The sequence below is a fragment of the Balaenoptera physalus genome, assembly GCF_965194825.1.
Source record: "Balaenoptera physalus genome assembly, chromosome: 20".
NCBI lineage: Eukaryota > Metazoa > Chordata > Mammalia > Artiodactyla > Balaenopteridae > Balaenoptera > Balaenoptera physalus.
Genome location: NC_138901.1, coordinates 8677043 through 8696496, shown reverse-complemented (window position 1 = coordinate 8696496; position 19454 = coordinate 8677043). Strand labels below are relative to the sequence as shown.

At 45.2% G+C, this 19454-nt stretch overlaps 1 protein-coding gene across 2 annotated transcripts in view; it reads right to left on the bottom strand.

Annotated features, from left to right (window-relative positions):
- Window positions 1–19454, bottom strand: part of SEC14L1 (SEC14 like lipid binding 1) — a 51789-nt gene that overhangs the window by 8519 nt on the left and 23816 nt on the right. For both annotated transcript variants that reach the window (XM_082442687.1, XM_082442688.1), the window contains 7 exons: window positions 7412–7561; window positions 7172–7303; window positions 5794–5922; window positions 4816–5050; window positions 3458–3567; window positions 1820–2009; window positions 864–952 (listed from right to left, as the gene is read on the bottom strand). In XM_082442687.1, coding sequence (XP_082298813.1) covers window positions 864–952; window positions 1820–2009; window positions 3458–3567; window positions 4816–5050; window positions 5794–5922; window positions 7172–7303; window positions 7412–7561 — 1035 coding nt within the window. The remainder of the gene's footprint in view (window positions 1–863; window positions 953–1819; window positions 2010–3457; window positions 3568–4815; window positions 5051–5793; window positions 5923–7171; window positions 7304–7411; window positions 7562–19454) is intronic.

Below are 19454 nucleotides of genomic sequence, written 5' to 3'. Positions count from 1 at the left end.
GGAGGGCACAAACTGCTGACCTATCTCCAGAGCAGGCACGTCTGGAAGTGTCGGACGTAAGTGTCCGTCAAGTGGGGACACTGTGATGCCACACATACCAGCCAAAAGAAAGGGCAGTGTGAGAACTGACTTGAAGTCCAGCTGAAGGGAACTCTTCAATCTGGAGTAATAAGCCCTTCCCGGACAGATGTAGTCCACCCGTTATCTGTGTGCACACGCGTGTGTACGTGTGGATGCATGCGTACGCCCACGTAAGCACACGCACAGTGGCGGGCGCTAACAGAATAGGCAACAGAATGCCAACAGTGGATATTTTGGGATAATGGATTATAGATATGCCTTTTAAAGTTTTTGCTTGTTTGTTTCTAATTTAAGGACAATATTCTTCTCTTCATGGCTGCCCACACGGTGGAAGCGGCCCTGGAAGGGGTCAGGGAGACAGGGAAGGAGACATTTGTAGCCCTGATGAAAGACGCTAAGAGCCTGGACGTGGGCGTGCCAGTGGAGAGAGTACTGTTAAGGGGTCCGATCTGAGAGGCATCTTAAAGAGAGCGCGAGGGTGGGAGGGCGGGGCCCGAGTCAGCGTGGGAGAGAAAGGAGAAGGCGACTCGGAACCAGCTCCCCCGTATCCTCTCAAGTGGCTCTACTGAGTGTTTTGTTCATGCTGCCCCACCGTGAAAAACACTTTTATAATTTTTGTGCCCTCTTCTGAAGTTTCTGAAATATATTAATAGAGCTTCCTTTCTAATTATGAAAGTAAAACATGCTCTTGCAACAGGACAGCTGTCCTCTCCCGCCCCCGCGGGCAGAGGAAGAAAGCGAAGCCACGGCGGAGCCTGGTGTCCTCCGCCGGGAGCACTCACGTATCTCAGCAGGGCCTCCTCGCCGAGGGCTCTCACCAAGCCTTTGGTGTCCATCTGGCCCAGCCGGAGCACGTAGAGGGGCCGCCCGTCTGCAGGGGAAGGACAGGCGTTGTCAGTGCCATCGCTGACGTGAGGCTGGGGACACAGCTCTGAGGCCCTGACAGGGAGACGGGCTCACCGAAGTTCCAAAGGAGCTTCAAGCGCTCTCCCGCTGAGAAGCAGCAGCTGCCTTCTGTGGTGCCCACAGGGCCCCGCAACCCTGCCCCCCCCAAGCCAGCTGACGGAGCAGCCTATCAGCAGGGCCCCGGAGACACTCTGCACGGAGCGAGGGGGGCCCAGCGGAGCTCTGTCCTCCGCCTGGCTCTACCGCCCACACCGCGGCCATCGCCGGGCTCAGCCGTGACCCCACTCCACCCGCCACCAAGTCGAGTCAGGAAGCACCGGGCACGCCTTTCGACGGCGCAGGCTGTCCTGCAGGGCGCCGTGGTCGGGTAATCCGACCAACACACGCACACCTAATTGTTCACTTTAGGGATCACTGTTCTTGGTTTAAGTTTCGTTCACTCTCCAGGTAGAGCTGAAATTCTGATGTACAAAACCTGGCTACACGTTTTTACAGACACTGCAGGGGTTAAGTCACTGGAGAGTACCTTTACCAGCACTGTGCTCCTGAAAAACCTCTGCCTTCAAAGTGATTTAAATAAAGTCAAACTCCATGCAACTAAGGAACGCAGTGGAGCAAGCTGCCCGAGGGCAGCGAGAGGGGTGAGGGAACAGCAGCCTCAGGCCCTTCCCTCCGCTCTACTACGGGGCGTTCCCCAGGGGGCGGTGACGGGCATTCCCCAGGGGGCGGTGACGAACCGGGCCTCCACTTGCTCAAGCCGGGGGAGGGCGGGACAGCACACCCACGGGCCCGCCTGTCTCTACGCGGGTCCTGACGCCAAGTCCCCGGCTACCTTTGTCGTGATGGTGCCAGCCCCCCGCGTAGTAGTCCTGAAGGACCTGGGGGGGCTGCCAGGTGTCGAGGATGTAGTCCACCTGGTGCTGCTTCCGCCAGGTCAGGGACTGACACATGGTCTCTCTGGCTTTGTCTATGTTGAAGTCCCGGGCGCGCAAGAACCGGAGAATATGCTCATCTTTCGGGATCTGTTGAGAGAAAGAGATGTTTCTAAGCAACGTTAAAAGCTGCTAAGGGCAAAAATCAAGTTACCAACGGAATAAGACTCTGAAAGTCTCACTTCTTATCAACAGCGAGCTGCCCTATCGCACTATGTAAAATTAGCCATTACCAGAAACACGTTCCTTAATGCTTTAGAAAATCAGCATGATTAGTCTGAATAATCTTCACGCTACTCCCATTTTAGTTTCAGCAAAGTAGAGTGAAGGCACAAGTAATTTCTTAAACACCAGAAGCTTCAATTTACTGAGCTAACCTACGAGTTATTATGATCTGTGCGTTTTTCTGTGTATATATTACACGTGAATAAAAACCCAGAATACAAAACAGTGTTGCTGGTTTTGGTAGTGGTGCTGGTGTCCTGACACACAGGAACCTTCTCCAGGTTCCGCTCCTGGCAATCGACAAGTTTGACAGGTCGGCTTCCCTGAGTAAAACACAAGGCCAAGGCTGTGTGTGGGTCTCCCGTGGACTGGCTGCCCTTGACCCCGGCCACGCACTCACTGCCGCATGCTGCTGGCGCACAGATGAGGGGGCGTGTGGTTGGCACCCCCTAACTACCCCACTCCTGGGAAAATAAAGCACTGAGATGGCATCACCTTCTCTCAGAAAGGACCACCGTTACAAGGAAGTGGCTAGGAATGTCGGTTCCAGAACCAAAAGGCCTGGCTTCAAACCCCAGTCCACCACTCACTAGACTTAAGACCCTGGGCAAGTGACTGAACTTCTCCGTGTGTACCACAGGGGTGATAAAAATAGCACCACCTCATAGGGCTGCTGGGAGGATTTAATTAAGATCTTAAAACATAGTCTAGTGCACGGTCAGCACACAACAAATGGCAGCTCTTACCACAGGGGTTGTGTTCTCGATAACTAATGCAAACGGTCCTCAGATGTTGGGCGCTAGTGACCAAGACTGACAGACTTAGAGAGCAAGCCAGCAAGTGAGTAACTACCTGACACACAAATCTGCCTCTGCTCCACACTAGTCGCCATCAGTTGGAGGATTACAAAAACCTAACTCCTTATGAGGCTGCTCACCAAAAACCTCAAAATCAAAGCCCAAGCAGTTCTAACCTCTGAATAATCTGTGAACCACTTCCAAACCTTCTGAAAATTCAAATGTATGAATACTTGGAATACAGTATTGCTTTGCAACTTGACATACAATTGTTTTTCAGCAAGTCCACTCTCTGTAACATCTACAAAAGTGCAGCTAATTATACACAGTAGGGCATCATAACTTGCCACGAAGGACTCGGATGCCACACCCAGGGATACGGATTCAATGACTTTTAGACTGGAAGGGACATTCCCAGCTATGGCAATCGGGCACATTTACTCCGAGTCACTATGAACAGGACCAGGGATCCGAGGTTTCACAACAGCGGCCCTGCACATGAGTGTGAATTCTCACTTTGCCCTTGTGGGTCTCCTGGAGCCACTGGCGAAGCCGGATCAGGCAGCTCTCCTGCAGTGGAGTCAGGTCACCCAGGTATCTCTTGATGTAGTCTGCGTCTAGTTTGTCTGGAATATAAATTACAGGACATCATTTACAACAAAGAACACTGGAGCTCGAAGGCTTCCAAAGTCCTCCTGCTTGGTGACGTTCCTGCGTGGTCCCGGAGCCTGAGAGGTGACTGAACCACAGGGACGGGCGACTCTAACCAGCCACCCTAGAGACCCCCAATGACAGTCTTTAAGCCCAATCACTGCCGGAGCCACACAGAAACGTGCCGATTCCTTTACATCCCCCAACTGCCACCAGATCACCTCTGTTTGCAAACTATCAACTCTATTCATGACAGAATGACGGCTGTTACAGATATTTAATGATATTTAATTCAAAGTTACATAAGGAGGACGCACATCATATAAAACTATGAAATAAAACAAACAAGTGGATCTAGACCTATTTTGTATGTTCAAGAACACGAGAAATCGTCCTCATAAGGTAACATAAACTGGAAGAATGAGATTTCAAATTAAGCATAGCAAAGAAAAATTCCCAAAGTGAAAAATAAAACATATTGCCAAACCAACTAAAATAGCTGCCACCTGCCACCTGTTGAAAAGTAATCAAGGGCACAGTTGAGCCGCAGAGAAGAATGTATGGAAAGATAAATGCCAATAATTCAACAAAACTTATGAGGGCAGAATTTTCTTGTATTTTCTTATTTTACCATGGGCACAAGGTTGAGAAATAAAAAAGGGGCGTGTGCGCGTGTGTGTGCACGCGCGCACGGGCATAACGCACAAGAAAGGCGGCAGAGCATGGTGGAGCCTGCCACTGAGCTTTAGTTAACTCACGTATAACATGAGGACGGTAAGCACTTCCTACCTAAAAGGAACGATTATGAAATGCGTAAACATTCATAAAGTGCTCAGAACGGTGCCTTGAATCTAGTAAGCCTAAAATGTGTTTGGTGATGATATAATTGTGTTAAAAAGATCAGTTCCTACCTTACAATTCCCTGAAGATACCTTCAACTAAAATGAAAAACATTTCCTGGTCTCAATAAAAGAATAACTTGATACGCCCCTTCCTGCCCATTTTTTAAAAACTCATAAAAATAAGAAAAACTTATTTTTTTCTTAGAAGGAAGTTTCTTCATTCTAAGAGAAAAATAAAATCAATGTGTTGTATAAGCCAGAGGAAAGGGGACAGTAACGAGATCAATTTCCTGCTCGTGTGACCTCTAAGTGTCCCGAGAGGCAATGGCTCGAGGTAAGCCTGGAGTCTTGCTCTCAGAGCGAAGCCTCTCTCAGACCCACCGTCAGGGGTCCCCACGGCGGGCTCAGGCGCCCCGCTCGGAGTGCTGAGGGGCTCGCTGCTCAGCCCTTCCTTTAGCGCAGGGTCGGGGACCACTACAGCCAACGGCGCTGCTGGTTTCTTGCAGGATGAGGACATCTCTGAAGCGGGTGCAAGGGAAGGTGGAGTCCAGCGGGGCACAAACGTGATGCCTTCTTCTTCTAGCTGACGAAGGTAGTACTCAATGATCTCTTTTCCCTTTGAAGCAAAACCGGTTTTAAAGTTAGTATATACTGAGCTTTCAAATTATTCATCCCTCACGGGTTTTTAAAACCGTGATAAAAACTGAGTTACATAAACAGGAAAAAGAAAAGCCAAATGCCTTTGTGGGTTTTTTTTTTTTTTTTTTTTCATAATCTTACTTCCTCTTCTCTAAAGGTCTAGCAAATCATATCTAAGATGGAATTTTTTATATAACTAGTTAAAGTCACTGATTTACCACACTGGTACTCAACATGTGCTTTGTGTCTCAATCCAAATGCTTTCCAGTATCATTTAAAACAAGCCTTCAGAAAGCACTCCTAATCCCATACGGATACATTTCGCAACCCAACTGCCACAATCATGAGCAGCAGCATAAAATCGAGAAGGAAGGGAAGTCGTCCAAGGAAGAGGACCTCACCTCTCAGCGCCTGGGACCCGAGAGACCCCCTGAAGTGCCTCTTCAGGGCAGCAGCGCCTTCACCAGCAGGGCCCTGCCGGCACCGGGGCTGCTGGGGGCTGCTACCTGGCCTGACTGCAGCGCTCACCTTTCCCAGAAAGTCCGGACAGGGGGCGCCAGGCCAGCGCCCACAGACCCCTCCTCCTCCGTCCCCCAGCGACCAGCGTCACCTGCAGCCCCGCCCACCCCTTCCACCCCCAGGAGCCCTGACTAACCCATCCCCAGCCTCCCGAAGAGACTCCCGCCCACCCCCTTCCTTAAAATCCCAAGACAGACTCACTTTTTTAATGTTGCTGGTATACTGTTTCATTGCAATTTTTTCCACTGTACTTTCAAAACCAAAGAAAGATTTAATATCTAAACTTGCAGACTGTTCAAAACAGGTCCAATCTTCATTTTCAGGGTGAACCTGCAGGTAAAAGAGAAAGTATTCCCACTGATTATACTGACAAGTGAGAATATCATTTGCTCCTCCGTCAACTGGTACCCAGGAAAAACACTTATTTTACTAACGATGGTATTATCATGAAAACAGCGGATGGAAACATTACACAGAGAGGTTCAAAATCATGAAAAGGCTCAAATAATGTTTCTAAAATTGTCTAAAAATGCCTATTAAAAGGAGAGCTTCATTTTCATTCTTGGTTCGGTCATTCATTTATTCATTCATTCACCATATTTATCGAGCCATGTTCTCCATCATGAACAAAAAACCAAGATCCCTGCCTTGTGAGGCTTACAGCCTAGCAGGAGGAGACTGACAACTGGCCATAAACAGAACAGGCAAGAAACGGTATCACTGTTGCAAGACACGCACTACGGAAAAAAGGAGAGCTGGTGCCGGGTTAAAGGGAGCGGAGGGCAGGCTACAGAGCTGAACAGGGCGCTCAGGGCTGGCCTCATCGAGAAGGGGAGATCTGCGCGAAGCCTGGAGGAGGTAAGGACGGGAGGCAAGCGGAGGTCTGGGGGCAGAAGGAGCAGAGGTCCTTCGGGGAGTTCGCCTACACGATCACAGACAGCGAGACAGCGGGCAGGCTGTGCCCAAGGCAGGCAGGACAGCAGAGGAGAGATTAAGAGAAAACACGGCCTCGTAAGCCACTGCCACGCCTCCGGGCTTTTCCTCTGAGTGAAATGCTGAGACACTGCAGGGGTTTGAGCCCAAAGAAAGCATGACATGATCCGACATACTTTAAATGGACCACTTTGGATTCAGTGTCGAGGATATATTGTAGGAAAGTAAGGGTGGAAGCGGAGAGACCTATTAGGTTATTCCAATAATCTGGTCAGAGAAGTTCTTGAAACAGGGTGGTGAGCAGTGAAGACGGGGGGCAGATAAACACACTCGGCTCCAATCTTCAGGGGACACGGTAGCCTGGGTCCCTCAATACACATTCCTACAGTGTTAGAGTGGCCAGAAAAGACGTGGCATATCGGTATTAAAGAAGAAATCAGGCCATCACTCGGCCGCCTGAAGTGCGACACCACCACACCTGCCGCGCTGCCGCTCCGCTCATCAGAAACCAGGGGCTTTACGTGATGCAGAGCTGCCCTCTCAGACAAAGGCAGCCCTCGCGCACTGCTTCAAGCAGCGGCCCAACAACCCTCAGAAGCTCCGCGCCAGCACGCGCCGCGCCTCTGCCCGAGCGCCGGTGACTCACGCTGTAGCAGCAGTGCTCGTTGATGATGACGCGGTTAGAAAACGTTTCATTACGGGCCTCAATGTGCAAAGTACGTTCCCGAGAGTTCAGTGAGTTTTTCTGGATAAAATAAACATAATCGACTCCTGCAATCTTTAAAACAGAAACAGAAAGAAGACGGGTTAATAACACCCAAGAGCAACAGAAGCTAGAAGCATAACTTCATCTTGGTTTTGGGGGGACTGCCTTTTAAGGTGTTACCTTCTTCAGCAGTCTAGGGGCATCTATATCCAGCTTGCAGCGCCTTTCTACAACATGAATAGCCCCGTCTTCACTCCTGAATTCATTCACAGTGTCACTGTCCACAAACATCGGAATCAAAGGACACGTAGGGAACCTCCTTTCATAGGCCTATGAATAAAATTTTTAAAAAAGGAATTGAACAAAGATGCAACCTGGCAGTCTGTCACTGACAGTCTCCCTGGAATAAAATCATCTCTTAATACATGGCAACATGTTACATCACAGCTATCTTCATCTTTACACCTTAAGCTTTCATTATTTTAAAAAGTAAAAGACATTCAACGTTAATGGACTGGGAGACTCAATATAGTAAAGACGTCAATTTTCCCCACATGGATACAGAGTTTTAACATAATTCCTATCAAAATCACAGCAAGATTTTCTTCTGTAGCTTACAGACAAGATTTTAAAATTTATATGGAAAGGAGAAAGAACGAAAATAGCCAAAACAATTTTGAAAAAGAAGACCACATTGGGAGGCATCCCTCTCCTCGGTATGAAAGCTTACTACACGGCTACAGGAGTCCAGGCTTTGTGCACGGGTGGAGGGAAAGACGCACAGGTCAACGGACAGAGCAGAGAGCCACAAGCTGACCCACACAAACATGTCCAACTGACTTTTTTTTTTAACAAAGCTGCAAAAGCAATTCAATGGAAGAAGGATGGCCTTTTCACACATATTACTGGAGAAATTACACACTCATAGGCAAAAAAAAAAGACCTCGACCCCTCGACCTAACCCCACACCTTACATAAAAATTATATCAAAGTGGATCATGAACTTAAACATTTCTGTAACATTCTTGAAATCACAAAATTATAGAAATGGAAAACAGATGAGTGGTTGCCAGGGGTTAAAGAAGGGTGGGGGGTGGGAGGGGAGTGGGTGTGACTACAATAGGGCAACAAGACGGGGACACTTGGGAGATGTTGTGTGCCTTGACTGCATCATGTCAATATCCTGGTTGTGATGATGTACAACAGTTTCCCTGGATGTTACCATTTGGGGAAGATGGGTAGAGAGCACATGGAATCGCTCCATAATATTCCTTGGGAATAACATATTATTAATATACTATGAGTCTACCATTATCTCAAAATGAAAAAACTTAATTTAGAAAAAAGAAAGAAAAAGACTTGCTACATAATTCGTCCAAACTTTTAGAAAATGTACTTAGGCACCAGATTTAGTTTGCTCTGTAGCAATCTGTGAAGATTACTGAACTAAAGATACTGTTGGATTCACACTCAAACCTAAGCCATCCAAAGGATCACAGGTGTGCAAAAGCAGGAAACCATAGGGCATGGGATGACAAAGTGTCCGGCTGTAAGAAGAAACCTGAAAAAGGAAGCCCAGGGCTTGCCTCGCAGTTCTGCTCCCCCTATAATAAGGGACGGTACCGTGAGATGCTGTCGTGTTAGACTGACAGACGCCACTCCCCTCTTAGGCGGGAGTACAAACGGGGGCAAGGGGAATTGAGACACCCCATCTTAAATTAATGACAACCAAGCACAGATTTAAGGAAGAAACTTACGGTGTTGAAAGAGTAATGAAAGTGTGGAAATGGCACCGATTGCTCTGACTGCACTTCTAACAAGGTGCAAGTAGTTTCAGAGCACCATCATACTAAAAAAGTTGGCCTTCTTGGAGAAGTTCCCTGACGTTCCCCTTCAACAGGCTCGACCATTTGAATGTAAGTATACTCATCACACGAGCGGTCACAGAAGACCCCGTAAAACACCAGAGTGACCTAGCAATTCCTCCACCCAGGATGTTCACGACCATTTCATTCCAAGTAATCCTCAGTTTTCTGGTATCTCATCTTCTCTCCATAACATTATAAAGTTACCCCAATCTCAAAAATGTATGCTGCCCGCCTGCTGTCTATATATTTATACTGTACCAAGCTAGGCAACATGGGAGGGAGGGGAAGAGGAAGCCGACAGCTCGGGAAATGGTGTCAGGGAAATACACAAGAGTGTCCTAAGAATAAGCAAGTGCTGTAAGGGCTTAAGGAGAAGAAAACACACAGCTTAGAGGAACAGAGGGACAGAGGCTTTGGAAGCCTTCCAGGGAGAGGAGGCATTTACACCGGGCCTCAAAGCATGGAAAGGGCTGTTCATAGTCAGTGATGAGGGGAGAGCACTTCCAGGAAAGAGAACCCAGGAGCGCGACCTCGAGGATACCTTGGGGTGTGAGCACAGAACCACAGCCGGCAGAGGAGGGAAACGGGGGCCTGCAGTGACGCCATGACAAGGAACATCCCTGCTCAGCACCAGCCACGTAGCCAGGCCCCGAGAGCACGATGGGGGGCGGCGGGGGGGGGGAGACCAGGACCAACAGAAAGCCCCGCCCTCTTCTGCAGGGAAGGAGGGAACGCCACCATGTGACCAGATGGTCAGCAAGGGAGGCAAAACCCACACGGTGACCGATTACATTTGCTTTTTAAATGTTTTTACTTTGGGAGTTGAAAATATATTCTTCATACTTATGTACTCCCCGCCATTCACATATATTCTGAATTCCGTGACTGCTACCGTGGGATGATAAATCACACGGTAATTCTCTTAATGCAGATTATAATAAACAACATTTAAGAAGTTTATTCAGCTGCTGAGATCGTAACATAGATAATTTAGGCCTCCATGAGGCCCTAAAATTTGTTAGTATTAAGTACTACACACACAAACAATTCTAGAAAAAAAAATTGCTGACTATCATTTGTTCTACACACTAACACTGTCTAAACTGACTTTTAAATTTTACTACATTAAAAAAAAAAACTGGCTTTGTCCATTCCAGCACTATGACATATCAAGAAATTGAGAATACAAGGGCTTCCAACAAAACAATTCTTTTTAAGTTACATAAAAGGTAGAGTAAGCACTTAGCAAGAAACAACCTAGGCTCAGATCTCTCCTATTTAAGTACCTATTATATATCATTTTCAAAATACCCACATCTTTAAATTCTTGAAATAGAGTGGTCAGCATAAGGCATTACCCACACAAGCTAGCCCTGAATTTAAAACATAGTAAAAACTTTCCATTCCCTGTAAAATTATCCCTCCATGTAGACTCATATTTGCAGAGACATTCATTTGTTCCTCGGTATGCCCCAACCAAATGGCATTTGAGGTATCCAGGCTAACGAGCCACTAACACAGGAATCGGTATGTTCCTCTCCAAAGCTCTGCCGTTGTGGAAAGTGGTTAGTAAGCATCTACCCTCCTCCCTCCACATCCGTCACCCTGCCACCAGATGCAGGGTGACACTCAGCCACAGGGCAGAGACCAAGTCCTTTTTCTCTTTGATTATCCAGCAGAACAAGGACCTTACTCAATGCCTAGTAAGAAGAGAGTCACTGTTCAATAAACATTTTTTGAAATACGGAATAGAAGCTTCCTAAATAAACCAATGAATCCAGCTTTTTGCTTCTGTGCTCACTTACCCTGGCTTATCTTTCAGAGATATGTGAAGTTAATGAGTCCTGTGTACAGTTAGCATAGAAAACCCTAACTTTCTAGAGGGTTAAGGAAAAGGAAGACTGCAAGAAGGTGACAAAACCTTATTCTCTGAAACTGCTTAGGATACCAGTACCCTAGTTTTTCAGCATGAACTACAACCTATAAAGTTTCTGAAGCCTCTGAAAAATAGCAGCATTCTGATTTTACGAAAAACATTAATATATGTTCTAGCTCTATCCATAGGAAGGGCCTAGAAGTGATGACACCTCAGTTGCAATGAGCAAACTTGGCATCCAGATCTTCTTTCCTAAATACCATTCCCTACTAAAAAGGAAGCCGTGCTCCTTGGAGAAATGGCTGATCACAAGTCTGGAGCAAGGAAAGGTCAAGGTTAGTCTGAAGTATTTCTTACCAGAAATCAAGGAAGTGCTCAATGACTGATGGGGAACCAGCCTGAAGGGGCTCCACTTGCCAATCCCGGGATAATTTGAGCACCAGAAAGAAAAAAGGTGGTAAAGCTTTATAAATCATATAGTGATACTCAAGAAAAATGGGCAGGGGAGGAAATTTTACAGAAAAAGATCACCTAATAGTCATAGAAGGAATGACAGAATTAGAAAAATCATCATTCTGCAACCATCAATTTATAATAACTGATTCAGGCAAGGATCATCAAAGGTTGCTACAGAAAGGTAGTTGTTGGAAGATACCACAGTCTCAAATTATCGTCCTGCCGATCATTAGTGACAAAGGCACAATGGTACCTCTATAATGGAAAGATCTAGTAGACATCACCTTAACCAAACGATTGAACTTGGGACAATCTGACAATCCAATGGTTGCAATGGAAGGACACACAAACCCACAAAGTCCTCATGACGCAAACGGCAAACTAAAGCTAATCGTGAGGAGCAATCAGACAAATCCAAATTATGGAATATTCTACAAAATAGCCAGCCCGGACTCTTAAAAAAGAAAACCTGTCCATGTCTTGAAAGATGAACAAAGAAAGCAGGGAAGTGTCTAGAATAAAGACAACTGAAGAGACAGGACTATGGAATGCAATGCTGTCCTGGTTCCTGGATTGGAATAAAAATAGCTCTAGGTACTACATATTAAATAATATTATTCTATCAATGTCAAATTTCTCAGGTGTGATAATGATGACAGTTATGTAAGAGAACGTCTATTCTTCAGTATTTAGGGCAAAAGTGTTAATACGCAGCTTACTTTCAAATGGTTCTGCAAAAAAAAAAAAAAAAAATGGTGTGTGTGTGAAAAAGCGAGATAAAGCAAATGTGTTAATTTACCTGGGTGAAATGTATACAGGTGCTCGCTATACTTTATCAACATTTTTTTTAAATGACATTTGTTGTTGGCTTTTTAAAAATATTTATTTATTTGGCCGCGCTGTGTCTTAGTTGCGGCACACAGGATCTTTGTTGCAGCATGCAGAATCTTTAGTTGCTGCATGTGGGATCTAGTTCCCTGACCAGGGATCGAACCCAGGCCCCCTGCAATGGGAGCGCAGAGCCTTAGCCACTGGACCACCAGGGAAGTCCCTTTTTCAACTTTTTTTTAATAGAAATTTTTCAAAATAGAAAGTTGGGAAAAATATTAATAGGAAAAGGTAACCCTGGGGGGAAAAGTCCATGTGTAAACCAACAGTGCTTTTGCAAGTAACTGATTAAATACAACATTGTCACATTTTACACGTGAAAATGTACACCAATTTTAGGTTTGCCCACAGCCCTAGCCCAAGGCACACCTGCTCCTCCTTGTGGGGCCTCCTGCCCGGGGCCGTGCACTGCAGCTCGGAGGAGACGCAGGCCCAGGGAGCTCCAGCTTACGGTTTTTCAAGAGAAGCCAGCAATCCGGATTTTATGAAGCTTCCCTATTTTTATAAAACCCTGTTTGGGCCAAAGAGCCCACACTAGCAGGCCTTCAATTTTATCTCCGCAGGAAGAAATCTCTAGGAGAGAAGTAGGAAGAACCCCATGTTTCAACGCTCACCAGGTTCCAATCACTACGCCAGAAGAGCAGAGGTAACTTTCAAATGTCTTATTTTTTTGCCAGCTATCTGCAATATTATCAAGTCATTTCCTAATCACACTCGATATTTAACAAATACAAAAATCAAGAAAGGCTGAACAAAAGTAACTCTTCCAGAAGTAATTTCTTCAGAGGGGGAGAAATGTTCTTTGATGTCTCCTCTTAAAAGGAAAAATTACTTTTGGAAGAGAAATAACCATTGTAGTCATTTGCTCACTCTTTTTGTCTAACTTAGCGATCATTTCAACGGTAAAAGCAGCACTAAAGCCTTTTCCACTTGCCCCTGAGAGGAGAGTTGCTTCTGGGTAACAACTCCCGCCTACCTTCCTACACCCACTCTTCCTCTTTCAAAAGGGATTTCTGAGCCTGCAATTTGGGAGCTTGGCAACAGTACTTTCGGTTTTTAACCAACCTTTGAATGCAATTGTGACATATTAAAAGCTAGTCCTGTGCTAAAGAAAACCATATTTTAGTGAAGACATTTCAACTTGTGAATTAATGAGCTTAACATTGCATAGTGCCAGGAAAACCCATTTAAAAGAAATTCCATTTAAAGAACCTACCTTTCAGTTGAACTATGTTCATAACCAATTTAGCCAACAAACTAAGCCAGTTGCTTTCCGTCAACTTGGCTATCCTGTGGCACCAGACTTGACCCTCATAAACAGATAGGGTTCTACCCTGGAAAGAATCAGTAAGTGAAAAAGCTAACCATGGCTTAAGTCTCTCTTAGAAGTTGCCAGTGTTCAAAGAAATATACAACATATCAAGAAAACATGGCAGGGGCTTCCCTGGTGGCGCAGTGGTTGAGAATCTGCCTGCCAATGCAGGGCACACGGGTTCGAGCCCTGGTCTGGGAAGATCCCACATGCCGCGGAGCGACTAAGCCCGTGAGCCACAACTACTGAGCCTGCGTGTCTGGAGCCCGTGCTCCGCAACAAGAGAGGCCACGACAGTGAGAGGCCCGTGCACCGCGATGAAGAGTGGCCCCCGCTCTGCGCAACTAGAGAAAGCCCTCGCAAAGAAACGAAGACCCAACACTGCCAAAAATAAATAAATAAATAAATAAATTTATTAAAAAAGAAAACATGGCAAGTTGACCAAAGTCCCTCGGAGTTATATTTCTACAATTCACGGAGTCTCAAAACAACAGCTACGTAAAGAGGGCCTACCATAACGCAGCCCTAGGCTAAGGTTCTGGAAGACACTCGAGTGGAAGACACAGAAACACACGACTGTACACAGGGCAGCAGAGAGGCCCCAGGGAGAGGTGAGCAACACGGAAGGGGCTGTATGACAACAACGTCCCGGCCGGGTGGTTCCAGAGGCTTCTCGGAGGAAGTAGGTCTGGCGGGGGTCTTCAAGGGTGGGCAGCTTTACAGAAGTAACCCGAAGAGAAGGAAACATCCCTGGTGGGAGGAACAGGAGCAGAACCAAAAGGAAGCCAAGCTGGACGAGCCCCAGGGAGGCTGCCAGGTTCCCTGGGAGCAGCTAGAGCACGGGGGTCGCTGCCCCGACAGCAGCAAGCTCCACGTCTGTGGCTGAAACTCAAAAGCAGATAAACACCCAAGCTAATTCCAGATGTGAAAAGTGACAAGTACCCAGGGAACCCGGGGGCCCTGCACTGCACCTTGTCACAATTCAGCCCTCGGTGGGCCCTCGCACTCCACCTCTAAACCGAGGTTCCAAATCACATGCCATTTGTGAATAAATGTGTTCATACTTAACAAGATATTGATAAAACCAAAATTTGTAGAAATTTGAGCCCTTTTAAAGAAAAATTATAATCCAGTTAGTCATGATATACTTCATTCATCCAAATACTTATTGACAGCTCAACCAGATTAGCTATTTTCAAACCAGTACAAGACCAACAAAGGAACAACGGTAAAATGGCACACACAATTACATTAGTAAGTGCTATATTTAACCCAAAGTCATTTCCCTCAATCACCAGTCTTCAGATAGACCAATATATCAAGTCATAACAACAGGCTGGATACCCACTGGTAAAATCAAACAAGAAAATATAATGATTATACTAAAACTAAAAAGATATATATAAAAATTTAATATACTCCAAGCCATTTCCCTTTAAGATCAAACATATCTGAAGTTTAAATTATGAATTGCATCTTAGACAACCTCAGATTCCATGGTCCTGATAACACACTTTTTTAAAAATTCTTTTTATTGGAGTACAGCTGCTTTACAGTGTTCTGTTGGTTTCTACTGCACAGCAAAATGAACCAGCCACACACATGCACACACTCCCTCCTTTTTGGATTTCCCTCCCATTTAGGTCACTGCAGAGCATTAAGTAGAGTTCCCTGTGCTATACACGATGTTCTCATTAGTCATCTAGTTTATACGTAGTATCAATAGTGTATATGTGTCAATCCCAATCTCCCAATCCATCCCACCCCTCCCTTTCCCCCTTGGTATCCATACATGACACACTTTTTCCAGTGGTAATAATTTAGTCTGGAAAAGACTTGAGTTCAACCTATGGTGCCATAATGTCTAAGGAAAGGGCATCTAACAGAATCACATAACCCAATAAGAAGTTGATTTCTTTTCTAGAACCTTCTCGTTGAAATGTGATTTTGATGAATATTGTGGAGGGCACAATTATAGCTGAAAGAACAGATGGTGAACGCATTGCTCACATACCATGCACCAAAACTCTTGCAACTCCAAACATTTTAGACAGTTTTACCAGGAACGTATCCCTTTCTCCCAACACGCACTCTCACAGTGCACAATGATATAAACCAGCTCTGTTTACTTTTGATAAATGAGCCATTTCAACATACATTACTCTGTACAACAGAGGGGGAATGCGCAAACACTGAGAAGAAACGTGGGGAATTTTGCACCAACATGTCACAGTTTCTCTCACTCATAAATCCACTCCTTTGCTTCAACAGTCCTAAACATGAAATATTTTTGTTAAAGGATAAGAAACTTCAGAACTGCTTCTAAAATCCACATCTTTTCTCTTGGGAAACAGCACACAGACTCAGGGCATTTGTGCCAATTGGCGTGTCGGGCCTGCATGAACGAAAGTCACTACTTCCAGTGACCGTCTGTGTCCTCCGCCCTTCACTCACACTGGACTCCACCTTTACCACCTGCCCCTTAACGGACCTTCAGACGACTATTAGCAGGCAACAGTGACACAATTCTAAAGGACCTGGTAAAAATTACCCACAAAATCAAAAGACTTCACATGTAAAAAGTTTGAATTCCACAGAGAGGTCAATAATCTGATTTATCCATACTATGATATTTTTAAATAGTATCCAAAAAGAAAAAAAAACAGTAGTAGGGTTTTGTTGTTTTTTGTTTTATTTTGGTTGCGTTGGGTCTTCGTTGCTGTGCGCAGGCTTTCTCTAGTTGTGGCGAGCGGGGGCTACTCTTTGCTGCGATGCGCAGGCTTCTCATTGCAGTGGCTTCTCTTGTTGCGGAGCATGGGCTCTAGGCTCACGGGCTTCAGGAGCTGCAGCACGTGGGCTTCAGTAGTTGTGGCACGTGGGCTCAGTAGTTGCAGCTCACAGGCTTCGTTGCCCGCAGCCTGTGGGATCTTCCCGGATCAGAGATCGAACCCATGTCCTCTGCATTGGCAGGCGGATTCTTAACCACTGCGCCACCAGGGAAGTCCCAGTAGTAGGGTTTTTGACCTCTTAAAATATCTGGTTCGTGATGCCCATGTACTTGACTCTACTCCAAAAGGCAGCATTCTTGCAGATCTGAATGACAAGTGGGATGGAAGTGCTCTGAACCCAAATTCAGGGCGATGGTCTCTTCCCGAACAGCCACACAAGTTGTTCCTAGAGAGTTCTATCCATTTTAAGATTCTCTACCACAAATTTTCCTAATCCTTTGGGTCCTAGAAACAAGCACTAGTTCATGACCTACCCCCCCCCCCCAAAAATATCAGTGAGCAAAGAAACAAAGGAGTGGGCACAACAGAGCAGCAGCAAATATTAGCAAAGCACTGGGACGTCACCCATACAGCACAACTGGACAGAGCCCGGCACCCACTGAGCTCTCCCTGCGACATACAGTGAACTGTGGTTGTGACTTTACACTGCACATACGACAGTCACGTGTCCTGCTAACAAACTGTTCCTGGTTCATGGGAAATGTCTACATGTCAATATTTTATAATGTTCAGCAAGGAGTACCATGGCATCTAAGTATCTGAGCCATCGCTATGAGGTCAAAACAAGCAGGAAACAAAGAATTCTGCTTAGAAGAAAAAGAATCATCTAAACCTACTTACAAACTGGCTTGTTTACATTGGCTAAAGCAAGACTAGCACGGGGCTCTTGCTTTAGATACAACGCACAACAGGAAGCCAGTCTCAAGCGGGCCCTGGTTGAAGACGGAGCAGACATTACCCCTTCTCTCCTTGCCAAACCTAACACGTAGGTGGATGCTGTATCGTGAAAGCCGTAACTTAGCGAGGCCTTCCAGAATATTGTACCTCAAAGTTCTTGTAATGTGTTCCTCTTCAAGAATTTCCAGGCAAGACCACCTGCAAACTTGTGTTAACACAATTTAATAGACTGACAGAGTTACTGGGTTTTCAAATAAAACTCAAAGGATAATCAGTATGCTTGATTAACTGCATCTTCTGCATTTTAATTTAGATTAGAAAACTATAGCCACCCGCACTTGTCCAACTGTGTCACTTTCTGAAAGATATCAAGATTGACATCTACGTCAATAGCCTGGGGACTCCATACTTCCAGTGGGTTTATTTTCTTGAAGATAATCATTGATGACATTTCTGACTGGCTTATCTGGGGTCATCTGTCCTTTAAAGCACTGTCACTTGGTGCTCTATGTCAGAGGTTCCCAAATTTCGGTTCACAGCACCCTTGGAATCTCAGCAACTTTTTCACAGTGCCCCAAAGCCAAAAGAAATACCATTTATTAGACTATTAGGTCCAAACAATTTAAAAAGCATTTGTGTCTTAATAACTTAGTAACCATTTGAAAGAAATAATGCACTTAAGTTGAAGGAAAAGATGTTTTTGTTTCATTCCTAAATAACCAGAATTACCTGAGGGTGTGTGCACCTCTTAAGAATCAAGCTGGAACCACACTGCTGCCCTAATTTCCTGTTGGACACCAACTCCTCTGTGGCACTTGCCTTTTAGCAGAGCAACCACTGCAACCCTAGCTTCACCAAGATGTCACACCATCAAGGGAAATGCAGTGTGATCCTGACCCGTGAACTACCTTGAACTAGGAGTCTGCAGTGTTTAAGGAATGTGGAGTATCCCTACGCTTCCTCAAAACTTAAAAATATCCCATAGCACTGGGGTGCTCTGGGGTGCCTCAGAACACAGTTTGGGAACTGTGGCTCCAAGTGCTTTGAATTTTATTCATTCATTCACAAATCCCTCTGCCTATAAATACATTATTCAAAATGCAAGCAAATGAGCTTCAATCCAAGTGATTATCCTCTACTATCAAACTTTCAAAGGGTCCAGTGTTCAAGTTAAGTTTCCAATTTCTGCATAAAGGCCTTCAAAAGTCTAAGAGAGGGGTGAGCAAACCTTTGCCATAAGTGAAGGGCCAAATAGTAAATATTTTCAGCTTTCTGGGCCAGTCTCTGTGGTAAATATTCAACTCTGCCTTTTGAGGACAGAAACTGCCACAGACTATGTGAACAAATTGAGTACAGTTGGGTTCCAATAAAACTGTATTTATAGAGACTGAAATTTGAATTCCACATACTTTTCACATGTCATAAAATAGTCTTTTGAATTTTTCCCAACCGCTAAAAAATGTAAGAATGATTTTTAGCTTGTGTACAAAAACAGACAGCAGGCCATCGTGTGCCCACTCCTGATCTAAGAGATTAACTGTAACAGGTTCCATTTCATTATCTTCTCACAAAAATTCAAGAGTTATTTTAAATGCCAACCAGTCAAAATTGTGAAGGACAAAAACTTGAAATAAAATAGAAAGGACTATAAAACCAATGGACTGTCACTTACTGTACTTGTACTTAACTGTTCTCCGTTATACAGCAGGGTCCCAACAGATGCACATCTAACTTACATACACAAATTTGACTATGTACATTTAACCCAAAAAAGGAAGTGGGGAGGAGGGGAGAGGAAAGAATGAATGTGAATAATGAGGGTAACTCCTACCATTCCACCCAATGAACAGATGCGCTCCAGAACCATCTCTTCTATAACCTGCAGCCACCAGCCACATGCGGCTATTTAAATTTCATTAAAAGCAAATAACATTAAAATTCAGTCCCTCAGTCTCACTGGCCACATTTCAAGTTCAAGAAGTTGCTCTGATCTTCTTGACTGACTCACCATGAATAACTTAAATCTGCAGCAAACATTCTGACCTGACAACTACATATCTCTGTCCTCGTTACTGTCCTTAGAATGTCTGTAAGGCTGTGGTGGCACATGCCCGAAATAATAAGTCTTATGATAAAT